Genomic DNA, 19,515 nt, shown 5'->3' on the forward strand with positions numbered 1-19,515 from the left:
CACTCGAAACGTGTACTGTTCGATCAATGAATTTCATTTCACTTATTCGTGTCAGCGTCGATGCGATCCGTGATCGAGTAACTGGCTACCGTTCAGATTTACTCTCTCCTGTCACGGATATCCAGTCGCTAACTATTCCACCATCGTCTATGCGGCAACGTTGTTAACATCGTATATTTGTGCAATATATTTTCAGATTGGTCCGCATCCTAGAACCAGCTTGCGCACGTTATCCTGTCCACGGATGAAAAATAAGGTTGCGCAGCCCATTCGCTCAGATGCTGCCGCATCTAACGATGCGATGCTACCGTTTCTTTCACCCGCATCGTGCATCCTGATGTTGAGTCACAAGATATTCAGACTGAACTGTACTAGGACTGACGATAAAAACTGCACTGTAAATTAGATTTAAGATGTTATTTAATTAATGGAATTAATTAATTAATAGATAGAAAGTAGTATGTACATATGTATTTGATAAGTCTTTTAATTCTATTATAATTTTAATCTAAATTTAGCAAAAGAATTTGAATTTTTCCATGTATATTGTATTCGTATATCTCGAACATTGTATGACTAATAACTCTTCGATAGAATACCAAATAAGATAAGGAATAAAATGATAGAATGAATGGTGCAATGCATATTATTTTGCTGAATAAACGTTAACGTGCAATAAATATTACTTTACACCGCTAAAGTAACGCGAATGGTGATGATGTTACACAGTATTGATACAAAATGTATACTATCAGCGCTTATCATCAACATACTCAGGGTCTTTCCGTTTTCTGTAAATATAAAATCGCCAACTGCGGTAGATTCTACACTTTATAAATCGGAAGTTTGGATATCGGAGGATACGTCCGTAACGCCTGTTCCTTTTACTTTCTTTTTCATTATATCATTAACGATAGTATAATGAAATTCACATGGATTATGTAAGTAATAATTATAGAAAACATTTTTATCGCTCGAATGAACTGTAGAATTATCTATGACGTACGTCATAATTTTTCAATACGATTTTAATAAATCTTACAGCGTATTTTTGGCTGCCATCGCGGCCAATGTCAATAGCATCTTGAATAAATCCTTTGGTTTACGGTGGTTACTAGGTGTAAGTACAGAAGAATCAAAACTAAAGGAAGAACGACCGCTTTGCCTCACCCAACAATGCAAGTACCTTGGTGAGCAGGAAATATTTCTTAGATTCCTTATCATATTGTACAGATTTTCCTACGAAATGATATACAAATTTTATATTGTTGAAATCTTTTAAATACCGGATCCATATAAGAGAATAAATAGCTTCAATTTGTCTGCTACTTAATAGCGAAGTCATTACGAGAGAGTATGAACCAAAGCGTGAATCCATGCGAAGATTTCTACGAGTATTCGTGTGGCAATTGGCCAAAACATAATCCACTTCCTGTTGACGAAAACCGATGGAATTTCTTAGTTAAGGCTGAAAGAAAGGTTGATGACCGTCTTAAAGGTTTGCTCATTCTTTTCGTTTAAGATTATAATTATAATTAATACCGTCTCTACAAAGATCGTTCACTTGTGTAAAGAAGTTAATTACCTTATGGTTGCTACCGTGTGTGCATATAGATTGCGGATGTTTATACATTTATCGAACGTTTAATAATGAATAATTTTACAGATCGTATGTAATATGAAAAGATATATAAAATATCCAAAGTAGAATATTTACGATAATATTCATTAGTCGAAACAGATCTCTATCAAAATTTCATCTGTTTAGTTAGATTGCCAAAAATTTAAACATCTTCATGATCTACCTGTTTATATATATATATTTAATATTCTATTCGTTGCTTCTATTCAAATATTCCATTGAAAACGTAAAAGGACGAAATGTCATAAAATACGAAAGTAGCGAAACAATGTCGATATGTCTCTAATTTAACATTTTCTGTTTAGAAATTATGGAGGAAGAAGCGAAACCTGATGATCTGCGTGCAACAAAATTCGCTAAAATGACGTTTAAAGCTTGCTTGGACACAGGTATTTCTTAATGAAATATAATTCATAATTTGGTAAAAATTGTTTGATTAATAACATCTATCCTAATTTATATTACACATATTTTAGATGTTAATCTTAAAATTATATCACATTCTTTATATCTTAATAAAACAGTACGAGCGAAATATCATCGTCAAGTTAAATTGTACAATTAATTTACAGACGAGATAGAAAGAATTGGTCTCCAGCCACTTGTATCTACAATGTGGAGGACAGGTGGCTGGCCATTAATAATGGAGAAAGATGAATGGGATCAAGAAATATACAAATGGCAAATTGTGGACGATTACTATGCTCGTTTGACAGGATTAAATAGTTTCCATGATGTACAGGTTCCCATGAGGTACTTGATCTACAATAAAAGATCAAGGCTGTTTGTAAGTATCTACTCACTCGGTAATCATACTTAGTCCAGACATTATTGAGATCAATCAAGATTCTTCATCTATAAAGTAACGATTGCAAAGAACAACGCTGCTTGATGTTTCAGGTCGATACTCCTCGATTATCGGCAAAAGTGGACAGACTTTTAGATTTCGATGAAATCTACGTGGCTAGCAGCGAAGAAGACGACCACGAAGAAGGAAGTCAAGAACGAGGTAGCGAGGAATGGCCATGCTCTGAAGAAGACGATGAATTTAAGATCCTAGAAAAGAAAATCGTTAAGAAAAATATTAATAATTGTACGATTCACAGAGAAAGAATAAGCGAAAAGATCAAGACAATGAAGAAACATGTCATCGAGATACAGTTAAAAGAAGGAACGAAAGGGGCCGTAATGCAAGCAAAAGTTGATAACAAGAGACGATACTTGGAAAGAATTGTTAAGTCGTGGGAACATGAGTTAATATATAAATCTGATAGTGTTGAAAAATCTACAGAAACGAATAGTGGAAAGAATCACGAAAGAATGGAGGATACGAATAACGACTTGTACTTTGACGACGATGATAATGAAAGTGAAGGCATCAGCGCGGATCGAGCAGAATACAATAGCGGCGGTAAAATCGATGAAAACGATGAAGAGAATGATAATAGCAATAATGCTGCAAGTGGTAGCGGTAGTGGTGATTATGAATGGGACGACGAAGACGGTAATGGGAGCGGTGACTATGAACGGGATGACGAAGATAGTAGTGGAAATGGCAGCGGCGATTACAAGGATGATGATAACGAAAATAGAGATGACGACGATAGCGATAATAGCGATAACTATGACGAAACTAATAAAAAAGATATGGAAGTGGAAAATAAGAGAAAAATGTACGCAGAGTATATACTAAATGTTAGCATTGCGCTTTCTGAAGCAAGAGGCGTTTCAATACCAAGGGAAAGGCTCCTGGAAGACATTGGCGACTTGCTTAAATTTCAAATAAGACTTCTAACGGTAATGCGATGATTTCATCTTAATCCATTGAATGAACGATACAGAAAATGATTATTTCTTTATTCTTAAGATTGTCTACATTTCTACAGAGTATTAGATACAGAAAAAATATACTTTTAACCTTCGATAGAGTAAATTTGAAGGTGCAAAATTGCATAAAGTATATATGAAATATCCAAATACATTTTATAATATTTAATAGGTAAAGCAATTTTCTACCAAGGTTCTATCTTTTTAATTCTTTTTAATAATATTGAAAATGTGGATTTGCATAAATATCCACAATTCATTAATATTTGTATTATGTACTTTAACATTGATAATGTTAAATTTATAATATTATATCTTGCGGTTAGAAAGCTAAAATTTGTTCAAGACTGGAGTATGCTCCGAACGTCCAGATTCTTAGCTTTCTACTATATTTAATTACGTTATATATATATTATAATTAAAACATTAATGTACGTTAATGTGTACAGTACATACACAAATATAAGAAAGCGCTGACCGCTGAACTTAAAGCACTCCAAAACAGATATGACGCTTTGAAGGCTCGGACGGAAAACGGGAAAGTAAGGGAGATTATTCTATTTAAAAAGAGATTAAACTTAATTAAAATTGATTGAAGTTGTACCATTAATCTTTCTAGATTAACTGGATAACGAAAATAAAAGATGTGTTTGCTACTGGAGGTATGGAAATTCCTGACGATTATGTGTTAACTTCAGCCGATGGTTATATCAAAGCGTTGACAAAATTATTAGATAGAACTCCAAGTAGAATAATTGGTATGCCTGAATTTATCCTATTCATAATACAGCCAATTTTATTACAACGATGAAGTAATAAATAATTAATGAAATTTAATATAAATTTTATACAGTGAATTATATACATTGGAATTTTCTTAGTAAAGTGATACACGCAACTACGAAAAAAATGAGAGAATTATACTATAATTGGGATGGTAAAGTACCCATAAGGAGGTAACAGCGCATTATATCGATTGAAATATTCCTTTTACGTTGAAGTATTTTAGAAAACAAAGAAATAAATTCTTTTTACAGAACAAACTACTGTGTCGAGGAAATGAACGCGGTAGATATTTTGGGATACGAATATGTGAAACGATATTTACCAGAAGAAGTTCTACAAGCGGTAAAAGATAAGATATTAATACAATGTAGTGTAATATCGTTATAAAAATTTTATAAAATTCTCTGTGCGATTACCAAAGGCTTCAGATACTGTAAACGACATCCAAAGAGAAGTTGAATATCGAGTCAACAATTCAACTTGGGTGGACATTGAAGTCGGAGATATTATTTTGGATAAATTAATATACGCGAAGAAACAGATCGAGTATCCGAAATCATATCGAGATATTACTGTCATGAAAGAACACTTCAGAGGCGTAAGGGTCTAATATACCTTTTATTTTTAATTTTAGTGCACACCTATCTTCGATTTTCATATCTTTACTTCATATTCGACTAATTTTATAATCACACTTTAGGTTAGCGCTAGCAAGTCGCATTTCGAAAACATGTTAAGCATTATGAGATATAAGAAATGGAGAAATCTAAAAACTTTATTCTCAGAGAAGGATGCTTTCGAAGCATTTGAAGAGTAAGTATTTTCGTAACAAAGACAATACATTATTTTATATACCTATATTCACATTGAATTTGAGCTAATCAAAAGATTAACTTTTTTACAGACGTACAAGCGGCAACTTTAATCCTTTGTTAGTAAACACCATGTTCTCACCATGGCAAAATAGCGTTCGTAAGTTTTAAAACAAAATAAAAAACGAAACCTGGCTAAGAATCGAGATCGTTAACGATGAAAAAGAAATAGAAAGATATTTTTCTAACAATATTCGTAGTAAGGAATTTTTATTGTTGCAGAAATAACAGCAGCAAATTTTCAACAGCTACTCTTTAATTTTAGACAACCATGGTAAGAACCTATATGTTAGCACATTTAATATGGTATATTTGCCTATTTTATTAAAGATCGATAAAATTATTATAATAATTAATTTAATTTGCTCACAACGTATAATTCTTTGCAAAGTATTATTTCTCTAATGTAGGTACACAAGCTATGGTATTATCGGATTAGTCATGAGTCATCAAATAAATCATGGTTTTAGTATTATAGGTAGATTATTGTAAAATATTGTTGATTATAAACTTGGTTAACGAAAGCACTGATATATTACAAATAACTTGCAGATCGTATGTTTGACAAAGATGATGATATCACGGTCTGGTCACGTAAAATGAAAGACGAGTACCGCAAAAGAGCGCAATGCTTCAAAGATCAATTTACGAGATATGGTGTTTTGGAGAAGAAAGTAGGAGATTCTACACCACAGGTATAAAGTTCTTTCCGTATTATATTTTATATTTTCTACTACGACGATATGTATAAATGTAAAGTATATAATATACTGCACTAAACTACTATAGAACTATACTTGTATATCTCTATCTTATAATTATAGAATTATGGTCTGCAAACATTAGATGAAAATATTGCAGACACAATGGTCTTAAACTCTGCATTTAAAGCTTATAAACGAAGACTACGAGAATGTGGAAAATCAGACGTTATGCTACCAGGATTAGAGCACATGAGTAACGAGCAACTATTCTTCTTGTCCTTTGCTAATGTGAGATAATTTTTTTATTTTTTTAACTATGCGATATCAGTGTTTTTAAATTATCAAAAGCAATAACATAATCATAATGTAAATCGGTTAGCCAAATCGTTATTCCGAAAACTTATCTTTTACTGATTACTATCACTATTATTTTATTATTATTATATTTAACAATGCACGAATGAAATATATTCTTGAAAATAAATTTATACGTTCTAAAATTTACAGTTGTGGTGTGAAGTGATAAAACCGGACATGTTAAAAGAGGAAATAAGAGACGATCTACACCGTCCCGGTTTGTTAAGAGTAATTGCTTCGATGTCTAATTCTAAAGATTTCGCTGAAGCTTACAATTGCCCATTAAATAGCCCTATGAACCCAACGGAGAAATGTAGTATATGGGAATAAAGAGATTATGTATCATTGATTGAATGGAAAATTAATGAAAGATAAATAATTAATCATCGAAGCATTTAAAATTTTAAATACTTCTACGCGTTCATGACAATTATAAATAAGTATAATTTGTACTAATAAAATATTCATATCGTATATTTTTATTCGAAAATCAACTTTTCGCATCAAAAAATGTGAAAACAATAAAATTATGAAATTCATATGTCATTTTATTTTATCCTATTCTCACTGCATTCTTAGCGTGCTTAAAATTTATGGTATTAATAAAAATTCATAAATAACGATCAAATAGTAGAGAAATTGTTTTAAATGAAAGAACTATTATCATATTAAAAGATAAAATACATAAATTACATGAACTATGCCTCATTTTGTTCAGTTTGGATAACGTTTCCTACAAAATGTATTTTGTTAAGGGAATTAAGGCAATTACGCTAAGGCATCTCAAGAATTTGATAATAATCATAAGTTAATGCAGCATCTTCCGTAATTTTTATAAATGGTTATCAATAAGTTTCCATTATCATAGCATAAGTAATACATATTGTTATTTGAGAATCTATAAATGGGAATGCTTATGTATAGCAGAATGAGCAGAAAGCTCATTGACAAATAAAACATTCTATAATCGAGACATTTCAAGATTTATAAATATTTTCTTCCTTTTTCATAAGTACCTTCTTCCTTATCGTACAAAGGTGAAAATTTAATTTACATTCATCTTTACATTCATCTTTTTGCTACAAAAACCAATCAATTTTCTATTCAAACGATAACACATGTATGTATATCTCAAGAATAACAAGTTAAGCGTGTAAGATCAACATAAATAAGTAATAATTTCTTTTGTTATAGATTTCATATATTTTAAGTGAAGAGATTTCTACATACACCTACTTGTATGGAATGCATTTAATTGAAATTATCAAAGCGTCAAGGACTCTAGTTAAAATACATAATCATCCATACTGAAAGGAAATGAATGGAACATCAGGATGAATGAAGTTCCTGGATGTTGTATTAAGATATTTTATCTGCAAAATCGCAAGGGCAGAGGATGCAGATTTACATAATTGTTGCAATATTTATCAGAAAATATTTTATCACAATACAATTTTTTATCAGGTTAGAATAGAAATAGCTTCTTGGTTGTATTTCCTCTCCTCTATGAGTATAAAATTCACGACAGCCGTTTTTCTCGCCTATTGTAAAAAGAGGAAGGCCGGATGTCACATCGAAAGCCTAACTTTCAAGTTTGGCTTCGATCACATCGTTAAAATGTTACGTCTACTGATACTGTAAGTAAGAATTTACATTGAAAATTCTTTGATTAAGTAACTTTGACTATAATCATTGACTATAATCATATAATAATTAGTTCAATTTAATGGTATAGTAATTTATTATATTAATTTTGCAAATGCTTCCAGAGTGTCCCTGTGCGTCGTTATAAACGCCGGTCTAAAACTCGATGATCTACTGAAATATCCTCGCAGTTTACAACGTTTGTTTGAATCTAAGGCTGCTGTTGAAACGAAGAAAGATGAACGTGAAGTATGTAAGACCGAAGAATGCAAGCTGATTGGTAAGTAATAGATATATGAGAAATAAAATTTGAAAATGAAACGTAGCCTTTATAAAATTTCTATTAAAAAATATTTTTATCATATAAAGCAGGAACAAAAAAGATTTTTAGTTCTCTGCAATCTTGATTTGAATGCCTCTTTAATAAATACAATAATCGATCATTTTTTCAATCGTCAATTGTAAAATAAAATTTCGTAATTTTATGCTTATTATCTTCTAATTTCTATTTTATGTGAAGCGAATAATAATTTATATATCGCTTGTAAGTTTGAAAACGATTAATTGCCAAATTTTTTGCCTTCGCGACACAGCACAATTGATCAAGGGCAGTATGGACGTGTCCGTAGACCCATGTGACGATTTTTATGAGTACGCTTGTGGCAACTGGTCGAAAATCAATCCTCTTCCTGAAAATAAGACCTCCTGGAGCTTATGGGATATGGTAGCCGAGAAAGTCAAGCAACAATCTGAAAGTTAGTGTGTCCATGTTATACATGCGCTTAAATATTGATTTATTTTACCGATAGTAGCTTTCGCTTTATGCCTAGAGTATTAGCATTACACTAAATTATCACATTATAGTAGCTTCACAGCGAAATACAAATTTATAAAAACGACACTGTACTTTAACGTTTTATCGTCTTCTCAGATATAATTTCGATTAAACCAAAATCTGACGATCTTTACGCGGTGAGACTTTCTAAGAAGTGGTATCACAGCTGTATGGATACAGGTACGTTTTCAGCGTCTCATTATGTATTTAAAGAGAAATATAGTAGTAATGATCGATATAATCTATTTATAAATCATTATATCGTATTAAATCAATAAATTTTATTATAAAATTTAATTATAAATTGATATATTTAGCTTTCTCTAAGCTAAACTAACCAACTTCTTTCTTCAAGTTCGTTGGGTGGAAAAATAAAATATAATAGAGAAATGAAACAATAATCGGTATAATTATATATAAAGATTATATAAACAGACATAAATCGGATGTAAATTAATAATAATAACAATAATAAATGTTTTACAGATGCCATAGAAAAAAGAGGAGTGGAACCACTATTGTCAACCCTATGGAGACACGGAGGATGGCCACTTATCATGGAAGAGGGAGAGTGGGATGAAGATATATACAACTGGCAAATAGTCGATGACCAATTTGCTCGTATATTAGGATTTAACGCATTTCACGATTTATATTACGTCCCACTATCGCCTGAAAGCAACAATACGATAATTGTACGATTATAATTCATAAAAATCTATTTTACTACGATCGAGGACAAACATTTATATATTCGCTATGATAAATATTATTTTTCGATGTTTCAGATTATGTTACCTCATTTACCGGAGGGTGCATATACGCTTCTTACAGACGAGAAAATATTGAATTTAGACAGCAGCGATGAAAATAACGAAAGTGGAGAAGGTAGCCAAGAAAAAGGAAGCAGGGAAAGAGCAGAACAAAAGCAGCATGAAGAGAATGACAAAGAAGATGAAGAAGAGAATGAATCAGAGGACGACTGGAATACTGTAGAAGAAGATGAAGAAGAAGAGACGAGGAAGAAGAAAATGATTGCTAGAAAACACCAGAGAAAATTAGGTCACGCTAAGAAGGGGCATAATAAGAAAAAAGTTATGCATAATATTATTGGTAAAAAGAAAAGGACGAAAAGAACTAAAAGGAATATTATAAGCGGGAAACTTCATAGACTATTGCGTAAACTAAAGGCTAATAAATATAATATCAACAATAAGGTAAACAATAATGGACATTTGTCACGCAATAAGTCGATCACAAAGAAACATAGTATGAAGGATAAAACGATAAGGAAAAATTTACGAAACCACTTAAGTCGCAATAAACATAATAACAAGAAGAAGAAGGTGAAAGAGAACAACGAAGAAGGGGAAGTATCACGCAAGAGGAAAATACACAGAAGGAAGATTACCAAGCAATTAGGGCATAGCAGAAGGATGCATAATAAGAACAAAGCATTGGGAAAACATACCTACGAAGAGAAGATGAAGAAGAAATTGCAGAGGACTGGAACGAAAGCAAGGGTTCATGCCGGTGAAAATCATAAGCACCAGAAAATTACAGGCGCCACAGCACATCACGTTGCAAACAAGATGAACGTTTTGAAACATAGGCAAATATCCGACTATACTGAAGATACGTATGACGAAAGTAATAACAACGACGAATATAACGAATATAGCGACGAAGCTAACGAAGACGATAACGAGGAAGAGAACTACGATGACGACGATGATAATGATGAGAATGACGAAGATGGCGACGAAGATGACGACGAAGATAACGACGAGGATGACGAAGATGACGATAATGATGACTATGATAATAATTACGAGTATGATGAAGAAGAAATTGAAGAGCAAAGACAAAAATATCGAGATCATATATTAAATGTATCTTTAATACTTTCTAAGGAAAGAGGAATTGAAATATCGGAGGAACAAATGATGAAAGATGTCGAAGATCTCGTAAAATTTATCGTTAATTTGACAGAAGTAAGTAATCTATTGTTTTTACGTATTCTACATTAGTTCGTAACTAGCCTGCAGATTTTATGCAAACATGAGAAATTCTAAGATACAAAAATCCATAGGATACGTATAATGTGCAAAAATACATGTATCTTGTAAAAATACATGTATCTATGTAATATTTAATAAATAAAGCAAATTATTTACATAGATTTTAATCTTTTAACTATGTTCGGGAAGATATGAATTTGCGTGAATATAATATAAATATTTGTTAATAACGATATTTATTTATTTCAGATCGTACATGCCGCTGAGGATGACGATAATAACATCGAGAATATAACGCTTAAAGAATTGCAAGAATACTACAAAGATTTAGGTCCTATTTCACGTACTAACAGAGTAAAAAATTTTATTTATTTTATATTCCACTTATATAAGATTCGCGAATATTGAAATGAAAATTTATATAATTTACGAATATCTAGATAAATTGGGTAAGAAAAATACAAAAAATATTTTCCGAGGCTGGATTGGAGCTTGATAACGACGTAGAAGTTTATGTACCGTATCCCAAATATATGGAAGAACTTCATACCTTGCTCGCAAAAACTCCAGAAAGAGTACTTGGTAAATCGATCGATATTAAAGATATTTCCATACTAATCGAATTAAAATATTAAATTCTTTCGTTTGTTGCAGTTAACTATATTCATTGGCTCTTCATTAGTAAGATAATGGTAGCTGGACCATCAGAACTAACAGAATTGTATGAACAATGGTCCGCAGACTGGTTATATTCCACAAGGTTTGTATAATAACACGATCCGTTGAAAATTGTTAAAATTACACGTTACTTTAATTTTTATTTCCATAGAGAGGAGATGTGCATGCAAATTGCGCCACTGGGTAAACTAGCAGGATACGAATACGTTAAACGATATCTGCCAGAAAACGTAGCAAAAATGGTAATAATTTTAATTACACACTTTCTTACCTTACGAAGATAAAAAATATTTTCAACGTTTGATATTCATTAACATTCTTTGAATATCCAAAGGCCAAAGACATGATCGATGACATACAAAAGGAAATCGAATATCGGATCGAAGCGTCGGAATGGATGGACGCTGATACTAAACATTTTGTTTTGGACAAATTAGTGCACATGAAGAACTGGGTTGGCTATCCAAATTGGCTGCAAAACTCTACACTAGTAAAACGCTACTTCCGAGGGGTAATTTTATTTTCAATAATAATCAATGATGGTAACTCAAGCATGTAATAGGGATTTATAGTCTTGAAATTAATTATTACGTTAATCGTAACTTTAAATTAAATCTATTAGAAATTTAATATTCGTTAAGGTAACCTGTGTATATATATATATGTATATGTATATATATATTATAGTTTACCTTTCATGGTAATAAATCGCGTTTCATATTTTTAAAGTTTACAGTTGGTACTTCATTCTACGAGAACTTCCTCAACTATGTGAGATACTCTAGATGGAAAAACTTACGACGAATGGTAGATAACGATAGCGATAGGTAAGGTTTCATTTTAAAATAACTAACTTTAAAAAGTAACTTAAATGTCGTATTTATGTTAATCGATGTCATACATATTTATGCATGATATACAAGGCATATATCCACATGTATACATCTACGTGTATATTTATGTATATATATATACCTGTATAACTTTGTAGTTACGAGATGGATCCCCTGGAATTGAATGCTTTCTTCATACCAAACGATAATTCTATATGTACGTATTTCAAAACATATTTTACAAATATAGAATTATAGAATTATGATACGATTAATTATATTTTTCTTGATCCAATACGAAGAATGGTATAACAGACTATATTCTTTCAATACAGCAATCACGGCAGCAGATTTGCAAAATCCATTGTTTGCTCAAAATCGACCTTGGTAAATAACGAATTTTTTAATAAATATAATAAATAAATATAAATTCAATAAATATAATTATCATCATCGAATGTAAAATTGATTCTTCAGGTATGTGAATTTCGGTATTATTGGTCTCGTCATGGGTCATGAAGTAAATCACGGATTCGACGATCAAGGTGAATTATTATGAAAATATTACAACTTGACAAATAATGACTTAATGTATCAATTGAAATTAGGTCATCTTTATGACGAAGAAGGAAATCAAGTGGAATGGCTAACTGCAATGGCAGACGCTTATGATAAGAGAGCAATATGTTTCGTGAACCAATACGATGGTTATAGTATCATCAAAGGAGAAAATTACACGATCGAGGTTCTTGACGTTAATTCTAACTTCACAGATATATCGTAACTTATTTTTATATAGGAATTTAAAGAATTTCTGATTTTATATAAACATTTTTTAACTTTGTCTCTACTTTTATACGAAAATAGTATAATCGACAGAAATTATATGAAATTAGTATATTTTATTTTAACTCGATATTGCTTTAAACAGAAAAGAAAGTAAACGATTAACTTTTTAAATTTGTAAACACCTAATCTATTACGTTAAATGATTTAAGCTAATTAAATAAATTCACCCTAATTTAAAGTCCATCTATACCCCGTAATTTAAGATAGAACGAATTATTATCCGAGCTAAAAAATACAACTTAGTCTATGGCAAATGTTAATTATTCTAAATATTTCAGAATTATGGTAACAGAACCGCAGGTGAAAATATTGCGGATTCGATGGGCCTGCACGCTGTATTCGGTGCTTATAAACGCAGGGAACGAGAATGTATAAAGGCGGACCCTGCTCTACCAGGACTAGAACAATTTAGCAACGACCAACTTTTCTTCTTGTCATTTGCAAACGTAAGTTTTTGTGACACTTCTTCGATTAAGACATCAATTCTTCAAATTTAAAATTAATTTAATAAATTTAAATATACGCAGCCTTCTACATAAATTCAGTAAGGATTGCCTTTTTACGTTTAAAATTCCTAGTAAAAATGAATAAATAACTGCTTTGGAATGTGATATATTCTTACATTCTACACGACATATTATTTTTTAGGAAAAATAAGATTATTTCTCCTCCTCTTTTGATAATATTTTTTAATTTATTTTCAAAATTATTAGATATGAATGTGATATTTAAACAGAGATAGTAAAATTTGTCCTAGTGTGTAACTTAAACATTAAAAATTTTACTTACAGTTATGGTGCGAAACAGCAGACAAAGAAGCATTAATATCTCAGAGCAAATATGACGTGCATAGTACGGCACGTTTAAGAGTTATTGGCCCGGTGTCAAATTCAGAAGATTTCGCCAAAGCTTTCAACTGTCCAGTAGGTAGTCCTATGAATCCTGAGAACAAATGCAACATATGGGAATAATTAGAAATTTTCGAAACTTTGATAGATTTTCACTTACAGTTTCTATAATGTAATTTTTTTTTACTGAAATATAGCTTACGATTTGCAACTTACTTTCATACTATGAGTTTAATTCATAATTACCTACTTCTGAATAATCCTTGTAATTATCTTACTTAAATTCTTTTCAATCGATATTATGAATTATGCGATCTAAATATATTAAAATAAAAAATATGAAAAAGCTAATAATTTATATATTTCGAAAATTCATACGGTAAATTCTAATTATATTAAATTCAGATTAACATTAGTTTATAAATATACTTTATAACATACTCGTAACAAACATCTACTATGTTTTGACATCAATGGAATACACGATACACCCTAGACTATAATTTTTTTTTTTACCATTCACCATATTAGTAAATCAGTCCTCTCTCAATGACGGACTTTTCAGTCCATCTATTGAATTTAATCTTAGCGTTCTTTTTTTTTGTACCATCGCCTTTCTATAAAACTCAATTACTTTTTATCGTATATCGCCTTGAACTCCATATTACACGAAAGAACAAAGATGTTACATTAAGGCATCAAGGTAGCCTTCGACGTTGCGCGCTTTACGAGAAGCGAAATGCAATGACTGCGAACGATCACGCAGACAAAATTAACTATAATATCTGATTTATACACGTTAGCGACGGTTAACGTAATTTGAAGTATAAGAATCTCCGTTCAAGCTGTTGCTCAATGCAAGATTGTAGAGATTAACCTTTGCATTGGAAACATTACTTCGTTTAGTATGATATATATATGAAAGGAATATTGAGTGATTTTTTATGTATAACGATCATCAATGGAAAAAACAAAGAAAAATTCATAAAGAGATTTTTGTCCTTTCGTCGTCTTTTTCGCGAATAAATTTTTTCAAATTACTTTTACAGACTTCTAGAGTGTTTAACTTCTCGTCCATATCTTTTGAGTAAATTTTATAAAGGCCATAATAAACAATAACGAAACTGTTGATATTTTATCCCATAAACGAAAGAGGCAAAGTTGAACGTTTCAGCTAAGATTTAAAATTTCTTGTCAATCCTTCGTTGAAACGAATTCAAGCTGTTTTTTCTCAATTATCTTTAATACCTAACCAGTATGCAATGTGCGGTATTTGTTCAAACATTTTATTACTGAATAAGAATCGGCAATTAAAGCGTTAGCAACTTTGCAACAAAAAAAGAAAAGCGATAATAATTATTTTGAAATACTAACAAACACGCGAAAAATGTTGCTCGTTCGATAAAGATAAAAGACTATCGAAAAAGGAACCGAAATTGTTATCGCGAAGAGCGCAAGGGCCGTTGGTGCATAACGGTGCGTTAACCGGCAATAAGTCATCCGCGTTATATCAAAAGTGTAAGCGCCTAACCGCATTGCATCGTTAACAGCGCAAGTGTTGCAATTCGGTGAGACAGTTGTAGATCGATGTAGGGACAGTAAATTAGATCAGGCAAAAGAACATTACCTAACTGTAGCACGAGCGCTCATCTTCAGACACAGGCCTCCAATACTTTCACAGATCAAATAGAAGTGGTGAAACTCCTCGATTATACCGGTGCATCGAATGGGTATATATCGCATTTGCTTCAGCCAGAGAAAGCACGCTCTGATTCATCGGAATAAATGGCCACAGTTTAGAGCGGATGCATCCCATTATAACGTGCACATCCACTGATAAATTATCACTTTCGCTCGATCGATCGTGATATCCTGATAACGTGTTTTGAATTGCTAAATTTGCAAACGTGCGGTCGGGCCTTTTAACAGTCGTGGTCATGTCGAGATGAATTCTTTTTCTACTTGTTGCATAAGTAACCGACGAGGTTGCATAAATAACGTGAACAGGGGTTGAATTATTTGAGAACGACACGAATCGTCCGTGTTACGAGCTACAAGTACATCGAAATATGCATGTATAAGGTGTCCCAATCTTTTGACTAAAACGGCAGAATAGCAATAGCGAGAAAAGATCGGTAATAATTTTATTCGCGCCTGCGTATCTTACAAGAAATATTGTTAATATGCGTTAACGTCCCTTAAGTAATGTTACACGTTACATTGAAATATATGCAATGCCCCAATCTTTTCCAGCGAAACTTTATCGGTACTCTATATGATGTAGGAATAAATAAAATAGCTAGTGAATGTTATTGTACAAACGGAAGTTATTGGAAGCTTCATTAGGATGTTAAAATAAAAATTCAATGGGAATGGTGAAAGATTAGGCTACTACGATACAAGAAGATTGACAACCAAATTACTAGTTGTTCATACTTCGTTTCATAACGTTTATCCTTCCTGTCAATAGAAGACTGACAGCGGTACAAAATTGAATTTATTACTCTACGAAGCTCATTTTGTTATTTCATTTGTGTGATCTGTATCATCAATTCTTAGTATTCACCGTATGTGTATCGAGATTTGTACGATATACTTTCTATATCTGACTCCTTTTCCGTCTCTATTGTCCCTGCTGGCTAGACTGAATTCTATCTGTTTTCACTCTGTCTTTTATTCCTTAACTCTCTATCGTATGCATTTATTAACCATACTTTAACCACGCTTAATTTCCTTCGAAGGAATTTAAACCCATCTACTTTTCTATTCTTTCACGTTTTAACCATTTCTTCCCCTCTTTTAAATTTTCTGCTTTTTCTCCTATTTCGCAATTCGACTACAACTTAGCGATTATCGATCTTTTATTGAATCGCCATAAGCAAAGTACGCCTTTCAAGGACGAAAGAGAAGTACCGCGTTCTACATGGCAACATGAAAAACATTTGTGTTCCTGTTAAACTACTTTCATACCTGTCTCTTCTCATCTTCACACATCGCAGACTCTCCTCTTCTCTTATTTCTATCGTTTTACTATTCTACTCTTTACATCATTTCCCATCCTTTGTTCTCTGTTTCTTTTCGTTTCTTCGGTCTTCCGCGTTCCTGCTTTTATCTTTCACCTCTTCTCCGAATTTCTCTATTTCTCATTCACAAATATCTGAAACAATAAAAATTATCCAATTATCACGTTTGTTTTAATTTCTCAACGGCAAGTTGTTTTCAACGATTAATCGTTGCAGTATAATCGTTGTACTCTATCCACGTACAAAGTAGATACGAAGATTGAAAATTATGAGTGAAAATTTTAGATCCGTCAGAAGATGAAAACGCGATGAAATAAATACTTCTCGCGAGGAGATTCATCGCGGCGAGTTTAAAAGTAGGAAAATCATAAACCGTTCAAAAGATAGGCACGATTACAGAAATCGCGTGTGCGGAGAAAATCGTAGACTAGGACGTGATTTAATAAACACGAAGGATAAAACGTTTGAGGTTCGCGTAAGAAGGTCGCGAAAGAACAATCGGATCTCATAAAAGCGCAAAAGTTGCACGCGTACGCAAGTCGGAGCAATCGCTTTACGTAACAGTTATCTCCGAAACTAATTTGCTATGTTTCCCCGTTGACGCGCCGCTGTCCAGAGATAATCATCGGAAAAACTATCAAGCAAGTTCCTCGAGTTAATTTAGCCGTTCGTGACTTCATTTATCCTTGCTCGTTTATCCTTTTTTTTCTTCGATCACGATAAGCATTAATCTTCTTCTTTCTCTTTCTTTACCACGTGCAACGTGTCCATAATATTAAGTCTGCATCCTGGAATTTTTATATTTTAATTCTTCGCTCGTTTTAACAAACAGAGAACATACGTACCGTTCTAAGAAGATGTTTAACGTAAAATTAGAAGGAGAAACGATGCATGCCAATACGGATATTTTTTACCTCCTTAATAAAAATAGAACAAGTTATCTTTTGACGTTAGTAAGATACAATCTATGACATTGTACACGGAAGACGAATATGTCCGTCGAATTGGCTCGGTAACAATTAACTCGATGGCGATTGAATACCGAGCTGTTCCTCAAAGTGTTTGCGATATTCTCCTATCCTCTTCAAAAATTGATCCACTTCGCTGCGAAGATAGACGCCTCCATAGTCCACTTAGCTTGCCTATCGAACTAGAAGGAAATTTCGAGCGATACATCAATGCCAGCGTAGCGTCCGCTTTATCAAGCATAGAACAGTTCGCCTCTGATCATTTATTAAATCTGAGCAGTCCGTGGCACCGCGTTGCGCGATGCGATTTATGCACGAAGAAGATTCCTCGAGTCTCGCAACGTGCCGCCGCCGCGAAACCGTGGCCGATGTATAATAAAACGGACACGGCGCGATACAATCGAAACTGTTCTAGACCGATTAAGACGAATTTCAGGATTCGCGAACACCATAAATCTCCGATCGTAAAAATCCTAGGTACCCGCCGCGCTATCTCACTCGTATACGATGAGGTGCTGATACAATAAACCTGTGACGCAATCTTGCATAATGTATCCCTATCTTAACCAACATCCCACGTTACCACCACCTGTATTCAGCACGAGTTCACTGATTGCACAAACTTTCTGCATCCAGGATACGAGCGTGTGTACACGTTGGACAGTTGAATCCGTGTGTCTGCGTGCCCTACTAACGTACCAACGCGACATTTTTCGGGATAATCGAAGCAGTCGCGTTTAATTACCTGCCGGTATTAATGCGTCCTGATCGAATTGACCGAACCGCAACAGCGAATCGTTAAACTGTTTCTGATGATTAACACAACGTTCGTTGGTATTTAAAGATCGATATATTTGATAAACGTATTTAATTAGTCTGTATGAGATACAAACTTCTATCTTTGATTTCTCCAAATTTCGTTTCTGTTAAATGTAAGATAAAATTTACACCGAGGAAATGATAAATTTGCAAGTATACTGTTTGAATGGGCTCACGTTTATGCAACGATGAAAAGCGATTTGTATAATTTGATCGCTATCGATTTATTATCTTCGTCCCTTCCATCCGTGTGTCCATAACAACATGCTAAAGGATATAGTTAAGATGCATGAATTCCAGTCGATCAGGATTCACGTATGTGCATCTTAAGCAGCGATGTTCTTAAACCCTTCGTGTTTCAATGACGTGCGCTTCGTAAAAACGTATGAGAAAGTCTCGCTGGCAGAAAGCATGTTGTTGCCTTAACTGCATGAGACATAATAGGTTTAATTGCCATCTCTCCTTTTCAAGTCCTCCCTACATGAATTACGCGATCTAACTTTTTATAGAATCTTTCGGTATCGTCTCGTGCACATAGATGGTACACGTTTCTTTTTTTTTTCGTCCAACGTGAAAAACCTAACCCGAATCTATTCCTTCGTGAAAAATGTCAGATAGTAAAGGTCTCGACAAACCTGTTCATCGCGAAGAAAAAGCTTGTAGAACATCGATGTAACCGTGTATTAACTTTACGTTGTGACTGACACATCAAAGTTAGGACCAAAATTAATTTTATCGAAAAAGAATGTAATTTAGCATCTAACAATGATCTCAAGTGAAATTTGAAGAACGAATCTCTAAACGACGAG

General features: G+C 32.8%; 2 protein-coding genes across 4 annotated transcripts; both read left to right on the forward strand.

Moving 5' to 3' along the window:
• Nucleotides 1–516: 516 nt before the first annotated feature.
• Nucleotides 517–6,732, forward strand: LOC138184772 (membrane metallo-endopeptidase-like 1). Of its 3 annotated transcripts, XM_069123060.1 has the most exons (18): nucleotides 549–941; nucleotides 1,045–1,190; nucleotides 1,337–1,498; nucleotides 1,948–2,031; nucleotides 2,215–2,429; nucleotides 2,543–3,439; nucleotides 3,919–4,011; nucleotides 4,089–4,227; nucleotides 4,323–4,425; nucleotides 4,507–4,597; nucleotides 4,677–4,853; nucleotides 4,956–5,068; nucleotides 5,160–5,227; nucleotides 5,350–5,401; nucleotides 5,538–5,605; nucleotides 5,680–5,822; nucleotides 5,952–6,119; nucleotides 6,339–6,732. In XM_069123060.1, the coding sequence occupies exons 1-18, from the start codon at nucleotides 922–924 to the stop codon at nucleotides 6,516–6,518; spliced, it is 2,919 nt and encodes a 972-aa protein (XP_068979161.1). In that variant the 5' UTR covers nucleotides 549–921; the 3' UTR covers nucleotides 6,519–6,732. The 3 variants fall into 3 exon arrangements, 2 of the variants coding, with proteins under 2 accessions (XP_068979162.1, XP_068979161.1); XR_011174406.1 differs by lacking the exons at nucleotides 5,952–6,119; nucleotides 6,339–6,732 and having other exon boundaries at nucleotides 517–941; nucleotides 5,519–5,605; nucleotides 5,680–5,733; XM_069123061.1 differs by lacking the exons at nucleotides 5,538–5,605; nucleotides 5,952–6,119; nucleotides 6,339–6,732 and having other exon boundaries at nucleotides 517–941; nucleotides 5,680–5,818.
• A 945-nt stretch (nucleotides 6,733–7,677) lies between these two features.
• LOC138184771 (uncharacterized) lies at nucleotides 7,678–14,111 on the forward strand. Its single transcript, XM_069123059.1, has 18 exons — nucleotides 7,678–7,825; nucleotides 7,958–8,112; nucleotides 8,426–8,587; nucleotides 8,764–8,847; nucleotides 9,154–9,362; nucleotides 9,456–10,661; nucleotides 10,938–11,042; nucleotides 11,129–11,270; nucleotides 11,343–11,448; nucleotides 11,518–11,608; nucleotides 11,701–11,877; nucleotides 12,096–12,193; nucleotides 12,358–12,416; nucleotides 12,535–12,586; nucleotides 12,677–12,744; nucleotides 12,808–12,944; nucleotides 13,327–13,494; nucleotides 13,840–14,111. The coding sequence occupies exons 1-18, from the start codon at nucleotides 7,695–7,697 to the stop codon at nucleotides 14,017–14,019; spliced, it is 3,330 nt and encodes a 1,109-aa protein (XP_068979160.1). The 5' UTR covers nucleotides 7,678–7,694; the 3' UTR covers nucleotides 14,020–14,111.
• The last annotated feature ends 5,404 nt before the right edge of the window (nucleotides 14,112–19,515 follow it).

Source organism: Bombus flavifrons, chromosome 11 (genome assembly GCF_040668555.2).
Source record: "Bombus flavifrons isolate JBK064 chromosome 11, iyBomFlav1_principal, whole genome shotgun sequence".
Classification (NCBI taxonomy): domain Eukaryota; kingdom Metazoa; phylum Arthropoda; class Insecta; order Hymenoptera; family Apidae; genus Bombus; species Bombus flavifrons.